The 23,360-nt window shown below is 38.3% G+C and overlaps 1 protein-coding gene across 1 annotated transcript; it reads right to left on the reverse strand.

Annotated features, from left to right (window-relative positions):
• Window positions 1-52: 52 nt before the first annotated feature.
• Window positions 53-17,077, reverse strand: grk5 (G protein-coupled receptor kinase 5). The gene is made up of 16 exons (XM_066650579.1): window positions 16,568-17,077; window positions 12,952-13,047; window positions 12,719-12,831; window positions 10,792-10,869; window positions 8,897-9,000; window positions 8,712-8,804; window positions 8,134-8,197; window positions 6,845-6,985; window positions 6,394-6,584; window positions 6,089-6,126; window positions 4,591-4,677; window positions 3,609-3,817; window positions 2,783-2,920; window positions 2,334-2,471; window positions 2,065-2,238; window positions 53-413 (listed from the first exon to the last, which is right to left on the reverse strand). The coding sequence occupies exons 1-16, from the start codon at window positions 16,617-16,619 to the stop codon at window positions 321-323; spliced, it is 1,809 nt and encodes a 602-aa protein (XP_066506676.1). The 5' UTR covers window positions 16,620-17,077; the 3' UTR covers window positions 53-320.
• Window positions 17,078-23,360: the final 6,283 nt, after the last annotated feature.

The following is a 23,360-nucleotide window of genomic DNA, read 5'->3' on the forward strand; positions in this document are numbered from 1 at the left end:
TTTAATAAAGTGAATCTAAATACAAGCTGCGGTAGTCAGACTTATCAATGTTTAATAGAGGAAAGAAACAAAGTATTCACAATAGTTACATAGAGATTTCAGTCATGTACACACACACATACAAGCTAAAAAAACTCACGTTATAAAAAAAAATATATATATATATATATTCCAAGTCGCTTCATGCTCCTGTACACTCTGAAAAGAATATTGTTAGCACCAAGTATGCAGGGATTCTTCAGCTACTCTTGAATAATTATAATTATAGTGCTTTTGACTTCACAATCTTGATTAATCGCAGACTTAGTTTATAGTTTAGTTTATAAGCTGTCATATTCCAGCAATCTTGCTTGAGGATCCTCTGACCTGCAGTTTGGTGAGTAATTCTTTTGGTCTGTGGGCTCATCACGGTGCTGCAAAACACATAATATATATGTTAATTTACATTTATACCAAGTATTCTACATATTTTAGCTTTTACACCTGTTTACTTAATCTCAATCACATGGATGGATCAGTAAGTTTTACTTTTTATTCGTTCACGAACTCAAACACACACCTACAATTCAGACGTACGTAAATGTAACAGAATACATTGCATCATAACTGGTGTAATCTGGGAGTAGGGCAACAATTCTGTCAAACGTTTGCCCATAGCAAACTGAAATACAAATGTTCATCTACAGTTAGACGTGCACTGAAATTTTAGCCAACTCTTAAGACTGAATTTACACTTATTAAACTATAGAAGTGCAGTGTGAGGAAGACTGGGGAGTAAAATGTCCAACTGACTTCCCAAATGAGCAGTCAGACGTACGAATACCTGACATGTCCGACATTTTGGTCACTTTTCTTGCAATCTCAGCATCCCACAAACATTTACTGACCTAATAGTCTCACAAAGATCTGTCTGTTTGCCCTAAATGCACAATATCACAGCAAATTCAAGATTTTTTTTAACATTTTGAAAACATGTCATAAATCCATTTAATCATTCATTCATTCATTATCTGTAAGAGCGTATCCAGTTCAGGGTTGCGGTGGGTCCAGAGCCTACCTGGAATCACTGGGCGCAAGGCGGGAATACACCCTGGAGGGGGCGCCAGTCCTTCACAGAGCAACACACACACTCACACCTACGGACACATTTGAGTCACCAATCCACCTACCAATGTGTGTTTTTGGACTGTGGGAGGTAACCCACGTGGACAAGGTCACCCGGAGCAGGACTTGAACCCACAACCTCCAGGTTCCTTGAGCTGTGTGACTGCGACACTACCTGCTGCGCCACTATGCTGCCCCCCATTTAATCATATATAGCCAAAAACTTGTGGACTTCTGCTCATTGTCATTCATTCATTGTCTGTAACTGGGGGTGTCAGTCCTTTTGCAGGGTGACACAGAAGGTTGGAGTAAACTGGAGCACCCAGAGGAAACCCTCGCAGACACTGGGAGAACACACCACAATCCTCACAGCGCCTGCTCTTTTTACACTTCTGAAATCTATATGGGTTGGCAATTTCAGTGCACTATAAGGCACAAGTCCACAAAGCTTTACACTTTCTCAACATTTCTGATTCACAGAATACAATACAGAATGCAGAGTTTGGTGATCGACAGAAACACCCCATATGAGGTTGTGTTTCATGCAAAGTGTGAGCACACATCACCCCATGTAACGAAATATCTTGGTACAGTGTGAACATGGGAGTCAGATGTTTTGGGATTAAAAGACATATAAATGTGATGTTTGAGTTGTCATCACTTGAATAAAAATACAGAATGTAAAAAGATATGTGCAGATATGTAAATGGACCTAAATGGAGCTACACTTAAAAATGCCTAAATGGTTAATATTTGATTTTTATCCTCAATTTTGCCAGTATTTTTCCCCAATTATTTGTCATCTTCAATTCCACCCTTACACAGAACCTCCCACAATAACAGCCCCATACTTCAGAATGTTGAAGCTAAATATATGCTTCCACCAAGATCTAAAAGTCTGTTCTATTCTGGCTTAATTCTAATCCTAGGACTCCACTAAGATCTAACATGTATCCTTACATTTCTCTTGAAGAGTTTTTCAATAAGCTTGTGACGAGTGGGCTCAGCAGGGTTCTGGGTCTTGCGGCGGATATCAGGGCTTTGTCGGATTTGGATGCTCCGGTCCAGGTCAGTCGTCCTTGAACCTCTGGGACCGAATACATTCAGATCCTTAAAGCATTCAGTCTCAATCATCTGCATTGAGGAAGAAGAGAGTTTGTTTGGCAATTCAATGTATATAACACTATCAAAGTGTCTGATATACTTTGATCTTCTATTTATTCTCATACCTCACTCTGCCAGGGGATGGGAATGCTCCCTGTGTTGAACTTGGTGTAGAAATCCTCATCTCTTTCATCGAGGCATACTCCCTTTACAGTGGAAAACTGATCAATGTCCAAAACATCTTGGCAGTATACAGCTCTCGGCTGTTAGAGGAATGAACAAAAGGTTATCCTTGTTTTTACTGGATGCTATACTTTGTAAATCCACTGGAGTACAGTTAGAAACGGATGCAGTTTGGGTTTAACCATTATCTCAAGAGACAAGAGAATAGCCCATGGCTTGATATTTTAGTAGTGGATCACCCTCAAACTGTCTCTGCTGTATTGATAATTGTACACATCCCAAATAATATTTGATCAACAGTGATTCTGTTGTGGACTGACAGATGAGCGGTCCTTAAATTTGTACACTAAGTGGTGCTCACTGTACGGGCAAAAAATTATTGACCACTCACATCAGGCACAAAGGGGGGGTCCACAATTCCAGCCTCCAGCCTCCTGAAGTTAACACCCCAAAAGAAAAAATGGGATTTTACAGCTGCTGTGCCACCAGGCATAGAACCCAGTCTCTCATTTGGATTCCTGTTCAAGAGCTGAAGTAGAATGAAAAATGAGTGATCAACAAGTACTACTTGATAAACATAGTGGTTGATCTGTATATGCAACATTTATTTCTAAACACAAAATGGTTTCTAGAAAAACAGGCTAGGGCCAATTAAAAGGAAACCAATTATTTAAAAACACTAGATGGTACACGAGCTGTTCTATGGCACTGTAGACGTGTTAAAAATGCTTCTAACTTCCTTTAATTATGGGAAAGTACAAGGATGTATTAAAAAATGTGACAACAGTATCTTTTGGTTTCTCTACAGCAAACTGTGGAATAAACCCCAGTAGTTACTTTGTGATACTCTTGTTGATAAGAAATCTTAGCAATTATTTCCAACTTGAAGGAAACATTTCTGTCTGCCCTCCTGAGGAAGTGTAAACCTGGGAGTTGATGTAGCCAACTATTAACTTGAAACCACTGAAATCCTCAAAGAGCATAAACTCATAATAATGTAATTGTCTTATTGTTATTCATAATGAAATTATAATTGTGTAATTGTTTAAATGTAAACATAGAAAGAACACTGAGTCTAAATGATTAGATTTGATATGATTTTTAAAAAGTAACAGCTCATTTTTATACCTCTTCTAATTTGTGGAAAGTATTTTTAAAATGTTTAATTTCAGAGTAGTAAAGGGTAAATAATGTTATTGTTTATCCATTCCACTTACTGCTACGCAGATGGCTTTAGTTGGCTTGTCAAACTTTTCCTTGTAGGTCACCTCATTTTCCAGGACTCTCATCTCCAGCTCCTTTCTGTGCAGACGCTCAGTGCGGTCACGAAATGGTGGATTTGCGGCGGTCATCTCATAGATGAGACAACCAAGTCCCCACCAGTCTACACTGGTCCCATACGACTCATTTTTGATGACCTCTGGAGCTATGAGTGGAGACACATTACACAAGCGTATCATTCAGTGAGTAATGCTAACAGTGTAAACAGTGAGGTAGAGAACGCTTGCTAAATGCTAAATCTGAGTTGTTGGATAGGTTTAGGATTTGTGTAAGGGTTATCTAAGCTAAATATAGTGAATACACATAAATACAGATTTTCTAAGGAATCATTTTCCTAACAACCCAGCTGCCAGCAATGATTGCATACATTTTGTGGGATCAGAGGTTTTAAAAATTATATAAAAATAGTTAAATTAAATGTAGGAAAATCCATTAATAAATCTTTGTTGTTTGCATCTCATCTAGCTGGGTCTTGGTCTTTTCATAGTGAATCAAAATAAACTATGAGGTCAAAGTATGCGGAAGTAGATATTATTCCTGCATAGCTGTCATTGGCACTGGAACTGGTAACATTAAGCTGATGTGCAGGTGCTCCAACATGTTCCATTTCATTTCATGCTTTTCTACAGAGATTATAGAAGCTGTGTGCACACAAATGAATATCTGTACCAGCTATGGGGGAAACTTAAATGAATACAATAATTGTGCAGAGTTAAACTGCTAATTTTTGAACATGTAATACAGTACAAGTTTACTATTCAAGGTATATACCTAGCTCTGGACTATACTTTAGTTTCAAGATAGAATTTCCATTATGAATGCTTTGTACTGCAGAACTAGGAATAATCCCTGTCTGAGAGATTGACCTCTAAATTGAAAACTACATTGTGGTATGAAATGGACAATATTTTTACATACCCATGTATCCTGCAGTTCCTACTTTGCCCCGAGCCTTTCCTTCATACAGATTGACAGCTAGCCCCAGATCAGAGAGTCGTATGTGCCCTGTGTGCGAGAAAACAAAAGTGACATTATATTACAGATAATAATGAGATTCTTGCATGACAGTAAGCTATAGATAGTGTCCCGTGACTTTTTTTTTTAAATCTTAGATAAGAGTCACAGATTTTCTAGGAGCACATTTAACATGTGTTTATTTGGTGTACAAATAAATTACATCATCATCAAATTACATCTTTGGCACCTTACGATTTTAACAATAAACTCAGAATAACTCAAGGTTTTGCATATTTAAACACAATATTGAAGTATTTAAGAATGTTCAGAGGCCTAATAAAGCACAACGTGTCAAATGCATATATTTCTGTTGGAGTTAATATATCAAAGAACAGTTCTGTTAAAAAAACATGACTCATACCGAAATGAATCCTTTAGGCAAGACTTAGACTTAGGTAAAGCTACATAGATCTCTGGAAGTCTGAAGAAAGCTGTGCTTAATATATCTGATTAATGGTACATTAGGATGTTTAAAAGAAAACGAAGGTCATGTCTTCAACTGTGCCGTACATTACAAAAGTCCATTTTACAAAGCAAGCAATAAAACAGACATTGAAAGCTTTTTTTTTTTTTTTAAACTGAGAAAATTGACCATAGAGAATGCTTTAAACATTTCAGTGTTAGATTACTTTTATTTATTCACACTTCCTTGTTGGCTGCTTGTTAAGAAAGCTGAAAAAGGTTCATTCTGCGTAAAAGATTAAATTTGGGCTTAACACGATAAACAGTCCTGCATGACTGAAGATCATGAATGAAGAAACCACATCTGCAACTTTCAGTTTATACTGATGAAGCAAACTTCTTGTGTCACAGGTTCAAAAACAGGTCTCATGAATGTGAAGCACAAGGAAATCTGTTGAATTTTTCTTGTGGTTTATTTATAAACTGTCACATGACACTGTAGAATGTGCTTTGTAACTGAATGGTGCGACTTACTGTTAGTTGTCTGACTACTTTTTACAGAAAAAACTGGGGACTGGTGAAAATCATTTCACTGGACAATGTTACTGAACCGGTAGAATATGTAGCACCTATGTTACCTCTTAACAACGTTCCTTGTTTTTGATTGTGAGGGATAATAAAGCAGTTAGTGACACTTCCTGGAAAAAAGTAATGGTTCATTGGGTGGTAAAAATAGAAACCGCGTAGCTGTTGCATAGTTAATCTTATAGTAATTTAAAGCTGTATTCTAAAACCTTCCTAATGCCTATATATAATAACTAAATTCAATATTTAATGGTTCAGTCTCATTGGCACAGATGCAACAATTAAGCACCTAGCCACACAGTCTGCCATTACAAATATTTATGAAAGAATAGGTTGTTCTAAAGAGCACTGAATTTGAGCAGCATTCTCAGTTCATTAAGACTAATGTGTTGTCATCTATAGATGCACTTACCATAATCATCCAGAAGAATGTTTTCTGGCTTCAAATCCCTGTAATAGAATTAAAAAGTGAAATATATCTCCATTATGGCAGATGACAACAGTCTTCTACCTAATGTTTATTGCATGTTCATATATGCTAACTAGGTTTCCCACATTACAAAATGCTATAAAAATGTATGTCACATTATTATTATCATCATCATCATCTTCTTTGCAGCTGAATCCATTTCAAGGTCGCGGTATTTTTATCATTATTTATTATTATCATCATGATCATCATCATCAAAGGTTTGATACACAGCTGGAGCATCTTACCTGTAAACAATGGAGTTTTGGTGAAGGTGGTCCAGGCCACAGAGGATCTCAGCAGCATAAAACTGGACTCTCTGTTTGCTAAATCCAGGACTACCCATGTTATATATGTGATACTTCAGATCTCCACCATTCATTAGAGTTAAAACCAGGCACAGGGCATCCTTTGCCTCATAGGCATAGGCTAAACTGACCTAATCCGGACAAACATAAAATCAGTTAATTTTCTTACTAAACCTTAGCAAAACAAAATGAGTGGGTTTATCCCAGAGTTGTGTTCTATGCAGTGTACTATGTCATACAGCTGAAAATCTGAACAGTTCTGCACTAAATAAAGAGATGTCTGATCCAGGCACTTTTGGCATACAGATGACATGTTTTGTCCCTCTAGTATTGATTTGGTATGGAATATTGTGATACTTCATACAGGTTTAAAATTTGAAAATGTTCTCACCACAAATCTGCTGTTGATTTTCTCCAGGATTTGCTTCTCATTGAGGGCCATGCCTTCTCCCTTGCGCTTTTTGATACGTTTTTTCTCCAGTCTTTTACAAGCGTACATTTTCCCAGAAGCCCGAGCTTGACATGCAGACACCTGAGATAAAAATCATAAGAAATATATTTATGTATTATGTTACATTTAATTAAAATACTGAAAATGAAATGGTACTGTTAGAGTATAATATGCAAATGTACATTCTCTACTATAAATAAATAGATAAATAAATAAATAAAATATATGTCTGTGTTCTTCCTGTATCTGCATGGGTGTTCTCCCTATGTCTGCATGGGCTTCAAAGGGGTTTGTGGGTTTCCGTAGGTGTGAGTTTCTGAGTGAATTTGTGGGTGTTGCCCTGTGACCCCTCCAGGGTGTGTCCCTGCTTTACGCACAGTAGTTCAGGTGCAACCCTGAACTGTATAAGCAGTTGCAGATAATGAATGAATGAATTAATATATTTGGACAATATATAAAACGTATTAAGCCTACAGCAGTGCATCTCCTCCCAGATATGCCAAAGATATAAGGAATGGTTCAGCTTGCACTATATTTCTGTACCTCAACAACAGTAATCTTACAGAGATAATTTTGGAGTTTTTTTTACACATTTTACACATGTAATCATCAAAAATCAAAAAATTTGGAAAATGATTATGACATTAATAATGTCATGCGGTTCTAAATATATTAACAGACATATATATATATAAAAAAATAATTCATTCATTCATTATCTGTAAGCGCTTATCCAATTCCAGAGCCTACCTGGAATCATTAGGCGCAAGGCGGGAATACACCCTGGAGGGGACGCCAGTCCTTCACAGGGCAACACAGACTCACACACATTCACTCACACCTACGGACACTTTTGAGTTGCCAATCCACCTACCAACGTGTGTTTTTGGACTGTGGGAGGAAACCCGACCACCCGGAGGAAACCCATGCTGACGGGGAGAACACACCAACTCCTCACAGACAGTCACCCGGAGCGGGACTCGAACCCACAACCTCCAGGTCCCTGGAGCTGTGTGACTGCGACACTACCTGCTGCGCCACCGTGCCGCCCCATATATAATTAATAAATATAAAATAACTTTATATCTGGACCCCAGATATATACAAATTATAAAATACTACAAAAATATAGAACATGTGCCCATTTCAAATATAGAGTGCCTTCAACATCATTTGCTGAATAGGGTCTTTGGCTGCTGCTCAGTAAAATATAGTATCAGAAATCTCACCTCTCCAAACCCGCCTTTTCCCAAAATGCGGTATTCTCGAAATGAATCCTTTGTGACAGGCTTTCTGTGGGCCAAAATATAAAGATTAGCTATACTTCATATAAAAAATGGAATATGTTGAATTATTATACATATTTCGCAAGGCTATTTTAGCATATAGAGTAGAGGCTTTTACAGCAGTAAAATAGCTTTAAAATACCTTTTATTTCAGAAGAAACATTGGGTTAGTGTCCATAAAGTTTTGTTCATATATGGTATATACAGTATATCCACTCATACCAGCACAACACACATAACACACCACCACAGTGTCAGTGTCACTGCAGCACTAAGAATGATCCACAGCCAAAATCAGGCCTGCTCTGTGGTGGAGCCTGACCATTTAAGAACTCGGTGAAAGAGAGGAAACACTGTATACAGGGCAACATAAAGATCACTGTCTGTAATTGATGAACTACAGAGTGCTTGTGTATGGTCAGTGGAGCTGAAAGAATGGACAGTGAGTTTAGGAACATGAAAGTGGTCATAATGTTATAGCTGGACAGTTTACATATTGATGTATGCCATCAATTACTCACCTTTCCACCATCTTCCATTGCAGAAAACGATCAAAATACATGCTGTTCTGATAATCCTTAAAGGGGGCTCCACTTAGATAGTCATGGACTATTCTGTAATAAATCAAAAGAGAACAAGCTCAAATATTTCTTTAGCATACCTTAATTAACACTAACCTACTGACAAGAAAAATCTAAAAGCTTACTTTCGGCAGGAACTGAAGTCACTGTCGTAGGTGTGGTGGTGCTGGAGCATCTCTATGCACATCTGTCTGTAGTTCTCTGAAATCTCCTGCACAAACTGGGGTGACTGAACACATACATGAAGATAAATTTAGAGCACAACACCAATACCAAAAATGTTGAGAAGCTGTATTAAATGTAAAATATTGACAGAATGCAATGATTTGCAAATCTCATAGACATATTTTATTCACAACAGAACATAAAAACCATATCAGATGTTGAAAGTGAGACATTTTACCAATTCATGAAAAATATTAACTTATTTACAACTTGACGGCAGCAATGCATCTCAAAAAAGTGTATCATTCGGTCCTCTTTTAACAACAGTTTGTAAAAGTCTGGGATGTGAGGAGACCAACTGCTGGAGTTTCAGGAGAGCAATGTTATCTGATTAATGTCTGATGCAGGATTCTAACTGCTCAAGAATCCTGCGTCTTTTTTGTTTTTGACAGGATTTTTCATTTGATGATGCACCAAATATTTTCTATGTGTGAAGTATGGCTCCCAGACTCTTGTTCTGAAAAGCCATGCTGCTTTGATGGATGCAGTATATGGTTTATCGTTTTCTTGCTGAAATATGCAGGGCCTTCCATGAAAGAAATGTTGTCTGGATGGGAGCATATGTTGTTCTAAAACCTTTTCAGGTTAGGCGATCTTTCTCACCCATTGCACAGCTTCTTCAACCTGCTACCATCTGGGAGGAGACTGCGGAGTCTCCAGGCTAGAACCAGCAGACTGAGGGACAGCTCCATCCACCAGGCTGTTGTGGTGCTCAACTCTCTGTCTACTTTGCCCCCGCTCGCCGTTTTGCCCCCTGCACACACAAACTGTGGATCCTGACACCCCCTATTAATACAAGACAATACTGCCCACACCATAGGCACTAATGCAGGCTTTTGAACTGGGCGCTGATAACAAGCTGGATGTTCCCTCTCCTCTTGAGTCTGCAGGACGAGGCATAGTTTCCAAAAAGAATATACATTTTTGATTCATCTGACCACAATACACTTTTCCATTTTGCCTCAGTCCATTTTAAATGAGACTGGCCCAGAGAAGACAGAATTATTTCTGAATTGTGTTGATCCATAGCTTCTTCTTTGCATTTACAGCTTTAACTTGCATTTGATTTCCAGTATCGAAACATGCCTGTTTTTATTGCAGTGCGTGAATATAACAGGCATCCAATATTGACCCTTGCACACAGGGATTTCTCCAGATTTTCTGAATCTTTTTATAATATGATGTAATGTTCATGGTGGGATATTCGAAGTGTTTGCAATTTTATGTTTTTTAAAAAATTGTTTTTATACACAGATGTTCACAGCTTCCGAGAAGCTTTATCTCCCTAAAATGCCCTTTTTATACCCAGTCATGTGAATGAGTTGCAAATTGGTCCTCCAGCTGTATTTATAAATACCATATTAGTTTCCAGTCTTTTGTTGCCACTCTCCCAACTTCTTTGAGATGCGCTGCTGCCCTCAAGTTCTAAATAAGTTAATATTTTTCAAATGTCTCACTTGTGTGTTCTGTGATCTATCGTGCACAAAATATGGCTTCATGAGATTGACCAATTATTGCATTGTGATTTTGTTTATATGTATTTACATTATACACTACATCCCAACTTTTTTGGTCATGGGGTTGTAAAATAGGGATGCACTGATATTCCAACCAATAGCTGCCAAAGAGAAGCATTGATATGAGTTTACTAATGTTGCAACTGAATGAACTGGTGACATATAAAATATGCATGGTAATTTCAACCAGACTGAAATAAGCTATAGTGACATAATATTCTTTGTGTATTACTGTTTCATACAGTACACTAGAAAAACACATTCTAGCACTTGGGTACCTGTGGTTTGAGGTATGTTTCAATAATTTCATTGCCAAGGCTTGTCTGCTGTTCATCTAAAGTCACCTCATGCTTCTCCTGAGTGACAGAAAACAAAGGCAAACTCAACAACAACAGAATACATTTCAAATGGAAAAAAAGAAAGAATATGTAGTAGACGGTGCATTTTTAAACTCTGACGTAGAAACAATGATAAACTACAGCCATGTCTGCTTTGAAGAATGCAGTGAAGCTTTCTGTTCCAAGCCCTACATCCAAATACCACACACTAGACGAAACCTTAATCCCTTATATTTTCCCATGTTGAATACATTCTATGATCTTATTCTGAAATTATACAGAAATCAGTGCAGAGCAGCATGTGCTGTATTTTGGTCATATGGGTGACTTCTCGAGCAGAATAAAAAATTAGGATATTTTATAAAATATAATTAAAAATAGATTCTGTGATGTGATCATTCTTCTGAAGTTTTTTTTAACTGAAAAATCACAAACAATCTTATTTTGCAAATATAGTAACATATAAAATTGGGTGCCTGCAGTGCTCTCCCAAAAAATTGTAACAGAAGATAAATAAGAGTAAAAAAAATTAAGACTAAATTATAGAATATTCAAGATATACAGTAATCCCTCGCTACTTCGTGGTTCATCTTTCACGGATTCGCTACTTCGCGGGTTTTTTCAAGGGGGCTTATGGCCGCTATATCGCGGATATTGAGGGAAAATCTAGGAAAACCGTGAAAGATGAATAGCCAAAATATTTAATTCAATCCAAGTAAATATATCATTTACAAGTATTTCTTACGTACAGTACATGTATTGTTCATGTCCACATCCAAGTGAAATTTACTTACGCTAAATCACAGCTTAGGAATTACTCTAATAAAGAAACTGGTAGGATATCACATGTAGTTCCAGCTGAAAAACATTATAGAATGTCTGTTTAATGCAAAGGGTGGGTTGTTAACAGTAACAGGGAGGGTTTTAAAAGTACAAATACTTGTTAAATACATAAAAAAAATTATCTTTCCTCTACTTTATGGAAATTTGTTTTTCGCGGGTGATTTGGAACGCATCCCCCGCGAAAAACGAGGGATCACTGTATTTGAATCTTAAATAATAAGCAGGTGAACTCCTAACAGGCAAGATATTCCACCAAAGGCTGACTTTTTGAAAGCAAAGATGGGTTGTGGCTCACTGATTTCAGAGGAGTCCATGTTTTAGACAATTCTGACTTTTAACTGCAAAGGTGCAAAAGCCAACATCTTTCATGGCATGGGGTGCATTGGTGACTTGCATATGTGAGAACTTTCCATTAATTTGAAGGCACCCATTGGGCTATTAGTGAGACATATGCTGCTATGAAGATGTTTTTTTCCTGGGAAGTCTGTGGTTATCCTAGCAAGGCAATGTCAGGCTTCGTTCTGTACTTGCTATAACAACATGTCTTCATAGACACAGATTGAATGTGTTCAACTGGCCTGTCTGGAGTCAAGGTTTGTTTCTTATGGTGCTTCACAAAGAGTAGAATCAGGCCACAGCAACCACAGACTAATGAGCAGCTGAATTCTTCTATGCAGCAAGAAAGCAAACAATTTCCACCTGCAATGCTTGCAAATGGTATCTTCCAAACATATTACAAGGAAAGTTGATGTAGAACTGTGCTACACGTTTACAAAATAAACCATTTCATTCTTTGTATTTTTTTTGTGCTTTTGCCAATTATTTACAGCTTCAAGAGAAATAACATTTTATTGCATTTTTCAAAATGTCCCAGCTTTTCTTAAAATGGGGTTTGTATATTATTTGCTTTTAATTCATATGTTTAAGTTATTTAAAAATCTAATTGAATTGAGTTTTTATTATATAATTAATCTCTCTGTGTGCATTGAGCATCACCATGTTTACAATGCACAGAGCATAATACCATTGCATCTAAGAAGTTAATGCAGCGCTTCAGCTCAGGTCTAGTCTCGCAGTATTGATGGAACAGGGCCTTCCCAATAGGTTGGTCTACACACAGACTGTAGTAGTCCCGTTCTGTAACATAGAGTATGACACTAGTAAAAACACTTACACTGTACTGAAGCAGTACCATGTTTGCTATTTGACTAACAAAGTAATAAATAACACCACACACAAAATAATTCAGAATCTCACCAATGCTCTTCTCCAGTGCTGTACACTCATTAATGTGAGGAAAACGCAGAAAATCTTTCCATCTTCTACTTCTTCCTTTGCGTTTGCCCCCAGTGCCTTCAGATAAACAGCAAAGAGTCTTATTATAATAGTTTCTGAACTGTAGCAATAATGCTAGTCCCAGTGTTAATGATTTATATAAATATTGTAGTGAAGTCAGTTTTTCCTAGACCTAGGAGGCTAAGGTAGCTAACAATAAACCACACATTAGCATTAAGCCACTGTAAAATTAATTCAAATTTTTACTTGCCGCATTATGTTGCTAAGTAATCTCAAATTCACTTGTTTATGTGGGTCCAGGTACTTTGTGTGACATTAAACTTCATCGTCAGTTTTTCATTTTTACAGAAGACATACAGTGTCAGAGACCACAAAAGCAAGTCTATGGTTACAAAATAATTCAGTGTGACTGCGCAATTTAAGTATAGATTTATGATAAATGTTAATTAGTGAGAAATGGACACTATGAACAAAAGATTGCAAACACCTTTTCCAATATTTTTCTAAAATGAAGGAAATTCATTTTCCTCTTTGTTGTTTAATTCATTTAATTTCATGCTGTTCTAAAGAGATTATACCAGCTGTGTGCACAAATGTCTATTCATAATGATTGCAACTTATAGTGACTAAATTAATTCATTAAAAGAACAAACAAGTCTTTGGACATATCAGCCCCAGCTCATACGGACCCTATACGGGTGAATTGGTGGGAGAGTAGCTTCAGAACAAAAATAAACTACTCCAATATTTTTTCAATATTTTTAACACCAGTAGCTGCAATCTAGGTTCATTACATCAGTTATTGCAAACTGAACAGTGGTGACCCTGAAGTTCAAATGATCTTTGTGCATAGCTGTGGACACACCTCTTCTTTTCAGTTCCTAAACATCAATTTTCTTGTATAGCCATCTTACTAATATTAAATTAAATGTGGTGAAGAATAGCTGATGTGTTAAAAATACTTTATATAAACAATTAATACAAGTTATCGCTACCCAGTAAACATTTAGCCGTTGATTCAACGTTGAAATAACGTAATGACTGCCGTCAAATCAACGTTCTCTTAAGGTTGAAAATGAAAGTTGAAAAGACGTCCAAACACAGACATTGAAAATACGACTATTAGACGTATTTTGGACGTCCATTGATGTTTTACTTGGTCCCGAAATAAATTACTTGTATAAAACGCATTTTGGACATCCCCTGACGTTATCGGTTGGTCACCACTTAACTAACTTATTAAGATGGATTTTGGACGTCCATTGACGTTTAAAATATGTCCTTGATGGACAGACTACTTTTAGACCTATTTTGAATGTCCAGGGACGTTCCTTGTTTATTGGATAATATGACCAATGCCAATAGAAATTGTCCAAAATGACCTGTAGCAAGAAAAAAAAGCAAAATATAAATTTAACAGAACAGTACTTAGAAGCCTAAAAAATTATAAAATTAAAAATAAATAAATAATAATAATAAAACAAAACTTAAATGAAACATATCATATTTGTTTGTATTTATTGTCTTCTGTGACAGTGCATTAGCCACTCCTTTTTTTTCAAACTGCTGCTAGCACAGTAAAATTGGACAAATCAACATGCTTGGAGGAGAACTCTCGCTATTAAACAGTTCTTTTCAGTTAAGTAACAGATAATCACAGGATCATGTTGTAGAGTTTAGTCTACACCCCTTGGCTTTTTTCCATCTTTCATTCTTTTTAGGGGAATGCGTTCAGATTTTCAAAGAAAACTACAAGGATATTGTTCAGTACCTCTAAATTTCCTGCTTCTGGGCTCTGGGGTGGGCAGCCTGTGATAGCCCTTAGACACCTTCCCTTCTTAAAATATTTTAACAAGTTTTTAAATGACCTTACACAAGTGGTTTATCTTATATCTACATTTCTCAAAACTATCTCTTACAGAATTGAGTGCTTTAAGAATTTACAATCTAGTCAGTACATTCTAATCAGTCTTCCAAAAATTTGTGTGCCCTTAGAGCCACATCTGATCATGAGAAGAAATAGAAAATGGTACAGACTTCCAAAAACAGGCATGGACTTTCATCAGGCTTTATTATTCGACATTACTGCTCAAGTTTACAGACATCTCTGGTATCCTGGGACACGTAAACAGTACTCAGGTTAAAAATAGATTAGGGAAGTGAGTAATAAATAGAAGACATAGTATCTCTACTGAGATGCGTGCATAAAGAGCCACACCTGAATTCCTTTTGGTTGCTGTTCTGTGCAGGATTGGACTGACATTAATGTTTTCAATTTAATGAATTTCAAGTCGGATCTTTTTAGGCCTTATGTGTTATACATGCTCGGGTTATTATTTGTGAGGCATTTATGACCTAATTATTAACCATTGCACTCATAAATATTATTTTATAATGTGGTGCTTATAGGCTAATGGTGTGATGAATCATTTCCACACACTTTACATCTCTACAAACAGGTTTATATTTTGTGGGTCTAATTTACTCTGTTGGTCATACAGAGTCTATCTCTTAAGAGTGTCCATATTCTTTACAATTACTTCTTAAATCATTATGTTTGCAATATATATATTTATGCCCTGATCATTAAAAATGTTATAATCTATAAAACATACTAAAAACATAATGCATTTTACAAAAAATAATAATTTTGACAAAAGAGAATAGCTCACTGACATTTGTATGATGAAATATTTCCTTGTATTTTATAACGTCACTATCTGTTTTTTTGTCCTTTGGTCTTATTTTAACTCTTGGTCAGACAGAGTGTATCTGTGTTTACAGTGAGAACCCACCCACCATCCAAGTGACAGCAGCAAGAAAAGGAGTCTAACCTGTTTATGACCTGAGGAAATCAGATGTGTACCTGTTTTATGAGTCTCCCAGTAATGTTCATCTGACGTGCTTTGTTTGTACATGGACTGAGTAAAAAAATGTGGAATGTGCTGTTCTTTATCTTCTCCTGCAAAGCTGGCATTGTGACAGGCTATAAATAGAAATACTGCAACTATGTGCATGACGCTCAGTATGTTACGCACTGGCTCTGTATGGAACAAAGATGCAAATTTTGAATGAAAAAAGTTCTCTAAAACTCACATTGGAGACATTGGGTAAAAAAGGACCCCTGCTATTTTCTAACATCCCAGAAGCTCTCATTACCACGCAGTTATCATCCAATTCAGAGATTAATGAAAAATCTTATGTAGTATCACCCATTCATATAATTCGAGAAAAAGCACATAATTGACCTGAGATCACCAAATTTACACTGCAGTTTGTGAAGGCCATTATACTGTTGTTTCAGTCCCACAGAAGAATCAATTGTCCTTACTTACTGAACCTCAAAATTGACATTTTCTTTAAGAAACCCATAGTTTTCATTGACTTTACTGCAATAAGAACAAAATGGTATTGCTGTCTGCAATCTGTCTTTCTAACCTAATCATTATTAACATAGTCAAGCACTTATTAAAAAAAGTCTAATCCTTGATTCCATCTTCCAACACGTGCAAACCAAAGATACTTATTTAAGTCTACTAAACATTTATATGACAAATAAAATTAAAAGTTGTTTTACCTTCTCTAGCCCTGATCAAAGCAGTGTTCGCTACCATAGATTCAATCTCCATCACAGCAATGTGGCATTAGGCAGCAGAGTCCAAAAAATCAGGAATGTGGGGTCTTGAGTTACGTGTGTGCCTGTGGGGTAAAAAGCTAAGGTCTGGTTCATTTCATATTCTTAAAACGTCTTCATTTTGTTGCATGTCCTCCAAGGCCTGAAGTCTCTCTTAACTGTCCCTCCTCAGTGTGAGAACTGAACTGCTAGCTCAGCACTCTATCTATTGTTTAAATGTTCAACTCAAGTACATTTAAGGTGGACCACAACTCTCACAATCACATTTTACGTCACTTGGACCTGGAGGTAGTAGAGCCTGTTTTATTTTGAAACCAAAAGGAGGCAGTGCATAGAAGCTGGTTTACTGAACAAAAGGGCAGTCAGGTGGCTTTGTAGGCTGTGAAAACATTGAGTTAGGTTAGAACTGGAAGTCATACCTACTTTCCAAAGGTCAGTGCTCTCATCGTCCTACCTTCTCCCGTTCTATATACGTACTTTCCTAGTGTCCTGTGTTCCTCAGTGTCCTATATAGAACATAGGAACCTGAAAATAGGCCTATACTTGAAGATACCAAACCAAATAGTCAAGCCAGCAAAAATAGGGTGGAATGTGACCCACAAAGAACACTGGTTTATGTCATGCACCATGCACATTTTGGGTAATTTTGTGAATCAAGAGCACCCAAATCAAAATAAGATTGAGTCTGAGTAAAAAATGTGTCCACACCACCATCCACATGCTTTAATATTCACTGCCAGGTTCAATTTGGCAAGGATAAGGTATCAAATTCTGTTCTCAAGAATGGTTCAGTCAGAAAGGTAAATGTTGCTAAATATAGATTCAATAAAAAATATAGCTTCAGCTACCAATTAGTGTCATGACATCGACTTCACTTAGTCAGTTTTCAAGCTTAACTTTTCTAAATATCTAGATTAAACAGTTCAAATGTAAACAAAATCAGAGTGGCTTGATGTGAAAGGCAAACTGTTGCATTCATGGCAGCATTTGCCCTTCAAAAATTCCAATTAACACCTTTACATTTATGGTACATTCTCTTTCACTAATGGAAACGTCATATGTGTAAAATCACTACTAAAAATGATTCTAAAGGCAGCACTGCTTTTGAGGAAGAAAGAATGTTATTGGCTACCTGCCAGAATGGCAGGAATGAATGATTGACTGTTTAACAAGCATTGAGCAGAGATGTTCAAATACTGCAATATATACCATGAAAGCTCCACCTAGACACCTGGTGGTTTGCATGTTCTGAACGCCAGAAATGTCTTTAGAAAAAGCAAATGTGCAAAATAATTTTCTTTATTTTTACTGTTTACTTTAGCAAAGGATAATGTAACTTGCTTCTTTGAGACCACATTTCAGGTTGTTTTATGGAAAAATGGACATCAGTTTTTATGTGCCAAAGATGAAAAAGACCTTCCAGACTGTTACCAATGAAAAGTGCAAAATACAGTATCTGTGATGGAATGGAGATGCATCAGTGCCCACAGCATGAGTGAAATATATAAAGTTACCATTGTTGCTGAAGCTCGTGTTGGTATTTTGGATATTGTGTTTTTTTTTCCTCAGAAACATCATGTGTATTTCAACAGGACAATGCCAGGATTCATTATGCATGAGTTAAAAGTGTGGCATCATAAAGTGTGCGGGCTTGACTAACCTGCCTACAGTGCAGATCTGTCTCCTACTGAAAACAGGAGAAATGTACGGTGCATCATGATGAGGAAAATCACACAGACGATTGAGCAGTCAAATTCTTTTATACAGCACTGGCAAATCTGCAAAAATTTGTATATTCAATTCCTACATTTCTAAAAAATGTAATTGAAAGAAATATTGATGCAACCCAGTGGTATACATGACAGCTTTTTTGTTGTGTGTGTGTTACAGGCAACTATTTCTAAATTTGTTTATATTTAACAAACAGAATTAAGATAATCATTGAAAACACAGACAATCATTTCTTTAAACTTCTGTCTGTTAAAAGTACAAAAGAATTAAATGAAAGGTTTCACTATACACTATAATCACTATAAAATGTTTCATTAACAATGACATGATTTTATACTCATTTTCAATATTTCAATATACATCATTTACCACATTTGTCACTGACTGATATTCATTATTCATCAATGTCAGTTCACTGCACTCAATTTTAAAGTTAGTTTAAAAATATTAATAATTGACAAAGCCAAGATGTTTTTGTTGGATGGTGATGTCAGTTTGCTCTTAGTTCTTTATAGTTTTTCTTTATAGTTTTTCTATTATTTTGGACATAAATTGGCTAAATGTTTACTGTTAATATCTTGACCTTTTCGTATAACTATCATTTTAAAGAAATACAGAGCTGAGTATTTTCTACACATTGAATCCTTTCATACAGTAACAACTGAATTATAAAGGAATTTGAACAAATATATTCCACTTTATCATTTTATCTGTTGTATAACTTTGTATGCTGGATACAGCATATGAATAAACTAAGGCAAGTGTTTGGAAGTGAACCACTGGCGCCACCATCAGTTGCTATGAGATAAAGAATAAAATAAACTTGGTTGAAGGGCTGGAAAAAAGGCGCACAATAATGTCAGAACCTGACCTTTTACATTTGCTTTTTCGTATGGCATACAAGTGTATATTTGAGGAATATAATCAAATTACATCTGAAAAATAGGAAGAAAATATTTATATAACAATAACAATAGAACCTATAATTGTGAATAAAAATATCACTTCAGGCCAGTCAGCAATAGCTTAATGTTTCCTTAAAATATAAATGATCTAAACATACCTGAAAACAAATGTATTAGTGATATGTTTTCTGAAAGAATGGTGTATACACTGTGTGTTCTCCCTCTGTTTGTGAGGGTTTCCAAAAACACACGTTGGTAGGTCGATTGGCTGACTCCCTGATTGACTCAAAAGTGTCCACATGTGTGGGAGTGAGGGAATGTGTGAGAGTGTGTCGCCCTGTGAATGACTGTTGTCCCCTCCAGGTTGTGTTTCTAACTCATAGTAGGTTCTCGATACACTACAACCCCGAACTGGATAAGCAGTTTCAGAAAATGAATGAATTAATTGTGTATACACTGATCAGCCACAACATTACAATTGCCTATTTTTCTACACTTCTTACCTCACCTAACCCTGGAGCCAGGCCTGGAGGTAGTGTCGACGGCAAGCGCCTGGCAACTGGGGGAGGCCACGTAACCTGGCCGGCAGCTTGGTAGGGTCACCCGCAAGATCCAGAGTAAGGGTGCGATGCAATGCTCATCGGGCATAGAGCGGGGGCGAAGGAGCCCCTGGCGTTGTGGAACTTGGCCGTGAAACTGGTTCTTGGTACGTGGTACGTGGAATAAAACCTCACTGGGGGGGGGAGGAGCCAAGGCTGGTGCGTGAGGTTTAGAGATGCCAGCTAGATATGGTTGGACTCACCTCTACAGAGTGTGGGCTCTGGAACCAAACTCTTAAATAGGGGATGGTCTCCCTCCTACTCAGGTTTTGCACAGGGTGAGATGCACCAGGCGGGTGTGGGGATACTCACAAGTCCCTGGCTGGCGCTGTACAGTTGGAGTTTGTCCCGGTAAACAAGAGGGTCAGTGGCGGCAACCCAAGAACCCATTGGTGGACACTGGGTGTGAGGGAAGCTGTCAAACGGAAGAAGGAGGCTTTTTGGGCTTGGCTGGCTTGGGGAACTCTTTACTTTTTCACAGATGATTGAGGGGGCATGGGAATTTGCTACTCCACTCTACACATGCTTTGTGGATTTGGAGAAGGTGTATGACCGTGTTCCCCGAGAGATTCTGTGGGAGGTGCCTTGTGAGTATGGGGTGCCAGGGTCGCTCCGGCGAGCCGTACCGACCTTGTTCTCTCAGAGTTTGAGTTGTGTTCGCATCCTCTGCAGTAAATCAAGCTTGTTCATTGTGGGCTTTGGACTCCTTCAGGACTGTGCCATTTCTCCACTCCTGTTCCTGATATTCATGGACAGGGTGGCGAGGCATAGCCTGGGACAGGAAGGTTTCCATCGAGGGGCTCGGGAGGTGGCATGTCTGCATTTTGCGGACGATGATGTTGTTCTGGCTTCTTCACACTGAGGCCTCCAGCGTTCACTTGAGCTGTTTGCAGCCAAGTGTCAAGCGGTCTGTATGTGGATCAGCACCTCCAAGTTTGAGGCCATGGTTATCTCCCGGAAACAGATGGCATCCCTTCAGGTAGGGGGTGAGAACCTACCCCAAGTGAAGGAGTTCAAGTATCTCGGGTTCTTGTTCACGAATGATTGGCAGAGGGATCATTAGATCGTACCGTAGATTAGGTGCAGCATCTGTAGTAATGCAGTCACTGTACCGGACCGTCGTAGTGAAGAGAGTGCTGTGCCATAAAGCAAAGCTCTCAATTTACCGGGCACTCTATGTACCCACTCTCACCTATGGCCCTGAGTTCAGGGTAATGACTGAAAGAACAAGATCGTGGATACAAACGGCTGAAACAAGCTTTCTCCGACAGGTTGCTGGGCGTACTCTCCGTGATCAGGTGAGGAGCTCAGTGATTAGGGAGGAGCTCAGGGTAGAGTTGCTGCTCATTTGCACTGAGAGGAGTCAGTTGAGGTGGTTCGGGCATCTGGTAAGGAAGCCTCCTGGATGCTTCCCACTGGAGGTATACCAGGCGCGTCCAACTGGAAAGAGGCCCCGGGGTAGACCCAGGACACGCTGGAGGAATTATGTCTCCCGGTTGGCAGGGGAACACCTGGGAATCTCGCAGGAGGAGCTGGTGGAAGTTGCGAGGGACACCAGATGTAGGAGATTCTTGGCTCACTTTAAAATAAAAAAGATGATGATCTTTTCCGCTCCTCCGTTTCAGGCTCACAGTCGCAACAAAGTGATGAATAATTATTGGAAATACATTTAAAGACATTCATTCATTCATTATCTGTAAGTGCTTATTCAATTCAGGGTCGCGGTGGGTCCAGAGCTTACCTGGAATCATTGGGCGCAAGGCAGGAATACACCCTGGAGGGGGTGCCAGTCCTTCACAAGGCAACACAGACACACACACTCACTCACACCTACGGACACTTTTTAGTCGCCAATCCACCTACCAATGTGTGTTTTTGGACTGAGGGAGGAAACCGGAGCACCCGGAGGAAACCCACGCGGACACGGGGAGAACACAACAACTCCTCACAGACAGTCTCCCGGAGCGGGAATCGAACGCACAACCTCCAGGCCCCTGGAGCTGTGTGACTGCGACACTACCTGCTGCGCTACCGTGCCGCCCAATTTAAAGACATTACAGCATAAATTCTTTCAGTAGTCACTGTCCAAATTAAGAACAATTATTTAAATTCTTTTTGTTCTTGTCCATATTCCTGTCCTGCAAAGACATACACAATTTACACAAGTGCTAATGGCTCCTCCTTGTGGAAAATATCTAGCCTGATCAAATTTAAGCTATAATAACAAAAGATTATTACATATTCTTTTATTACTACAAATAATCTTATATCATTATTATATATCATTCATAAACATAATTCAAATATAGCATGGTGGCACAATAGGTAGTGTCATTGTCACACAGCTCCAGGGTCCTGGGGCTGTGGGTTTGAGCCCTGCCTTGGGTGACTGTGAGTTTATTGTTTCTCCTCATGTCAGTGTGGGTTTTCTCTGGATGCTCTGGTTTCCTTCCACACTCAGAAACACTTGTTGGTAGGTGGATTGGCTGTGCAAATATGTTCCTAGGCGTGAATGTATGAGTCAATCAAGCGCTGTGATGGACTGGCATGCGGTCCAGTTTGTTCCAGTGTGCTCGCACCCAATGATTCCAGGTAAGCTCCAAACACACTGAGACCCTGAAATGAATAAGTGGTTACCAACAATATATTAAATGTAAATAACAATAGTAACAGTAATAATAATAATAATAATTTTACATTTATGCATTTGGCAGACGCTTTTATCCAAAGCGACTTACAAAAGAGGATCTAACATTCGAACTACAGCACAAATTATACAAAATACCTTACATTAAGTGCAGTATGCCAGGAAGTAATAAGTGCATTAAAGAAAGACATTCAGTGCAAAAGATACTCTCGGAAGAGCTGGGTTTTCAATGATTTCTTGAATGCAGAGAGGGTTTCTGTTGCTCTGATAGTGCTTGGAAGCTCATTCCACCAGCATGGTACCAGAGATGAGAATAGCCTTGACTGACCTGTACGGGGGGTTGGTCGTGTTAGTTGGCGCTCCTTTGAGGAACAGAGAGGGCGGGCGCTAGCGTATGGTTTTAAGAGTCTATTGAGGTAGATGGGAGCAGAACCAGTGAATACTCTGAAGGCCATCATTAGTGATTTAAATTTGATGCGAGCAGCTAAGGGTAGCCAAAGCAGCTCAACTAATAGGGGCGTGACATGTGCTCTTTTTGGTTGGTTGAAGACCAGGCGTGCTGCCGCATTCTGGATCATCTGTAGCGGTCTCACAGCACAGGCCGGAAGACCTGTCAGGAGGGCATTGCAATAGTCTAGACGGGAGATTACTAACGTCTGAACGAGGAGCTGTGTTGTATGTTGAGTTAGGTATGGCCTAATCTTCCTTATGTTGAATAGGGAGAAGCAGCACGATTGAGCTACAGCAGTAACGTGATCTGCGAAGGTCATCAACCATGACACCTAGGTTTCTTACAACCTTGGTGGGAGCCACTGATAGGGACTCTAGCTTGATGCTGATGTTGTGGAGAGTAG

The sequence above is a fragment of the Hoplias malabaricus genome, chromosome 18, assembly GCF_029633855.1.
Source record: "Hoplias malabaricus isolate fHopMal1 chromosome 18, fHopMal1.hap1, whole genome shotgun sequence".
In the NCBI taxonomy this organism is placed as follows: domain Eukaryota; kingdom Metazoa; phylum Chordata; class Actinopteri; order Characiformes; family Erythrinidae; genus Hoplias; species Hoplias malabaricus.

What these genes read in the sequence shown, in the direction of transcription:
- grk5 (XM_066650579.1), bottom strand. Translation starts at nt 16,619, where the DNA reads ATGGAGATTGAATCTATGGTAGCGAACACTGCTTTGATCAGGGCTAGA. An exon ending in TTTGATCAGGGCTAGAGAAG is followed by an intron (nt 13,048 to 16,567) that starts GTAAAACAACTT and finishes GTTTATCTGAAG; the next exon opens with GCACTGGGGGCAAACGCAAA. An exon ending in GACTTCAGTTCCTGCCGAAA is followed by an intron (nt 8,805 to 8,896) that starts GTAAGCTTTTAG and finishes GATTTATTACAG; the next exon opens with AATAGTCCATGACTATCTAA.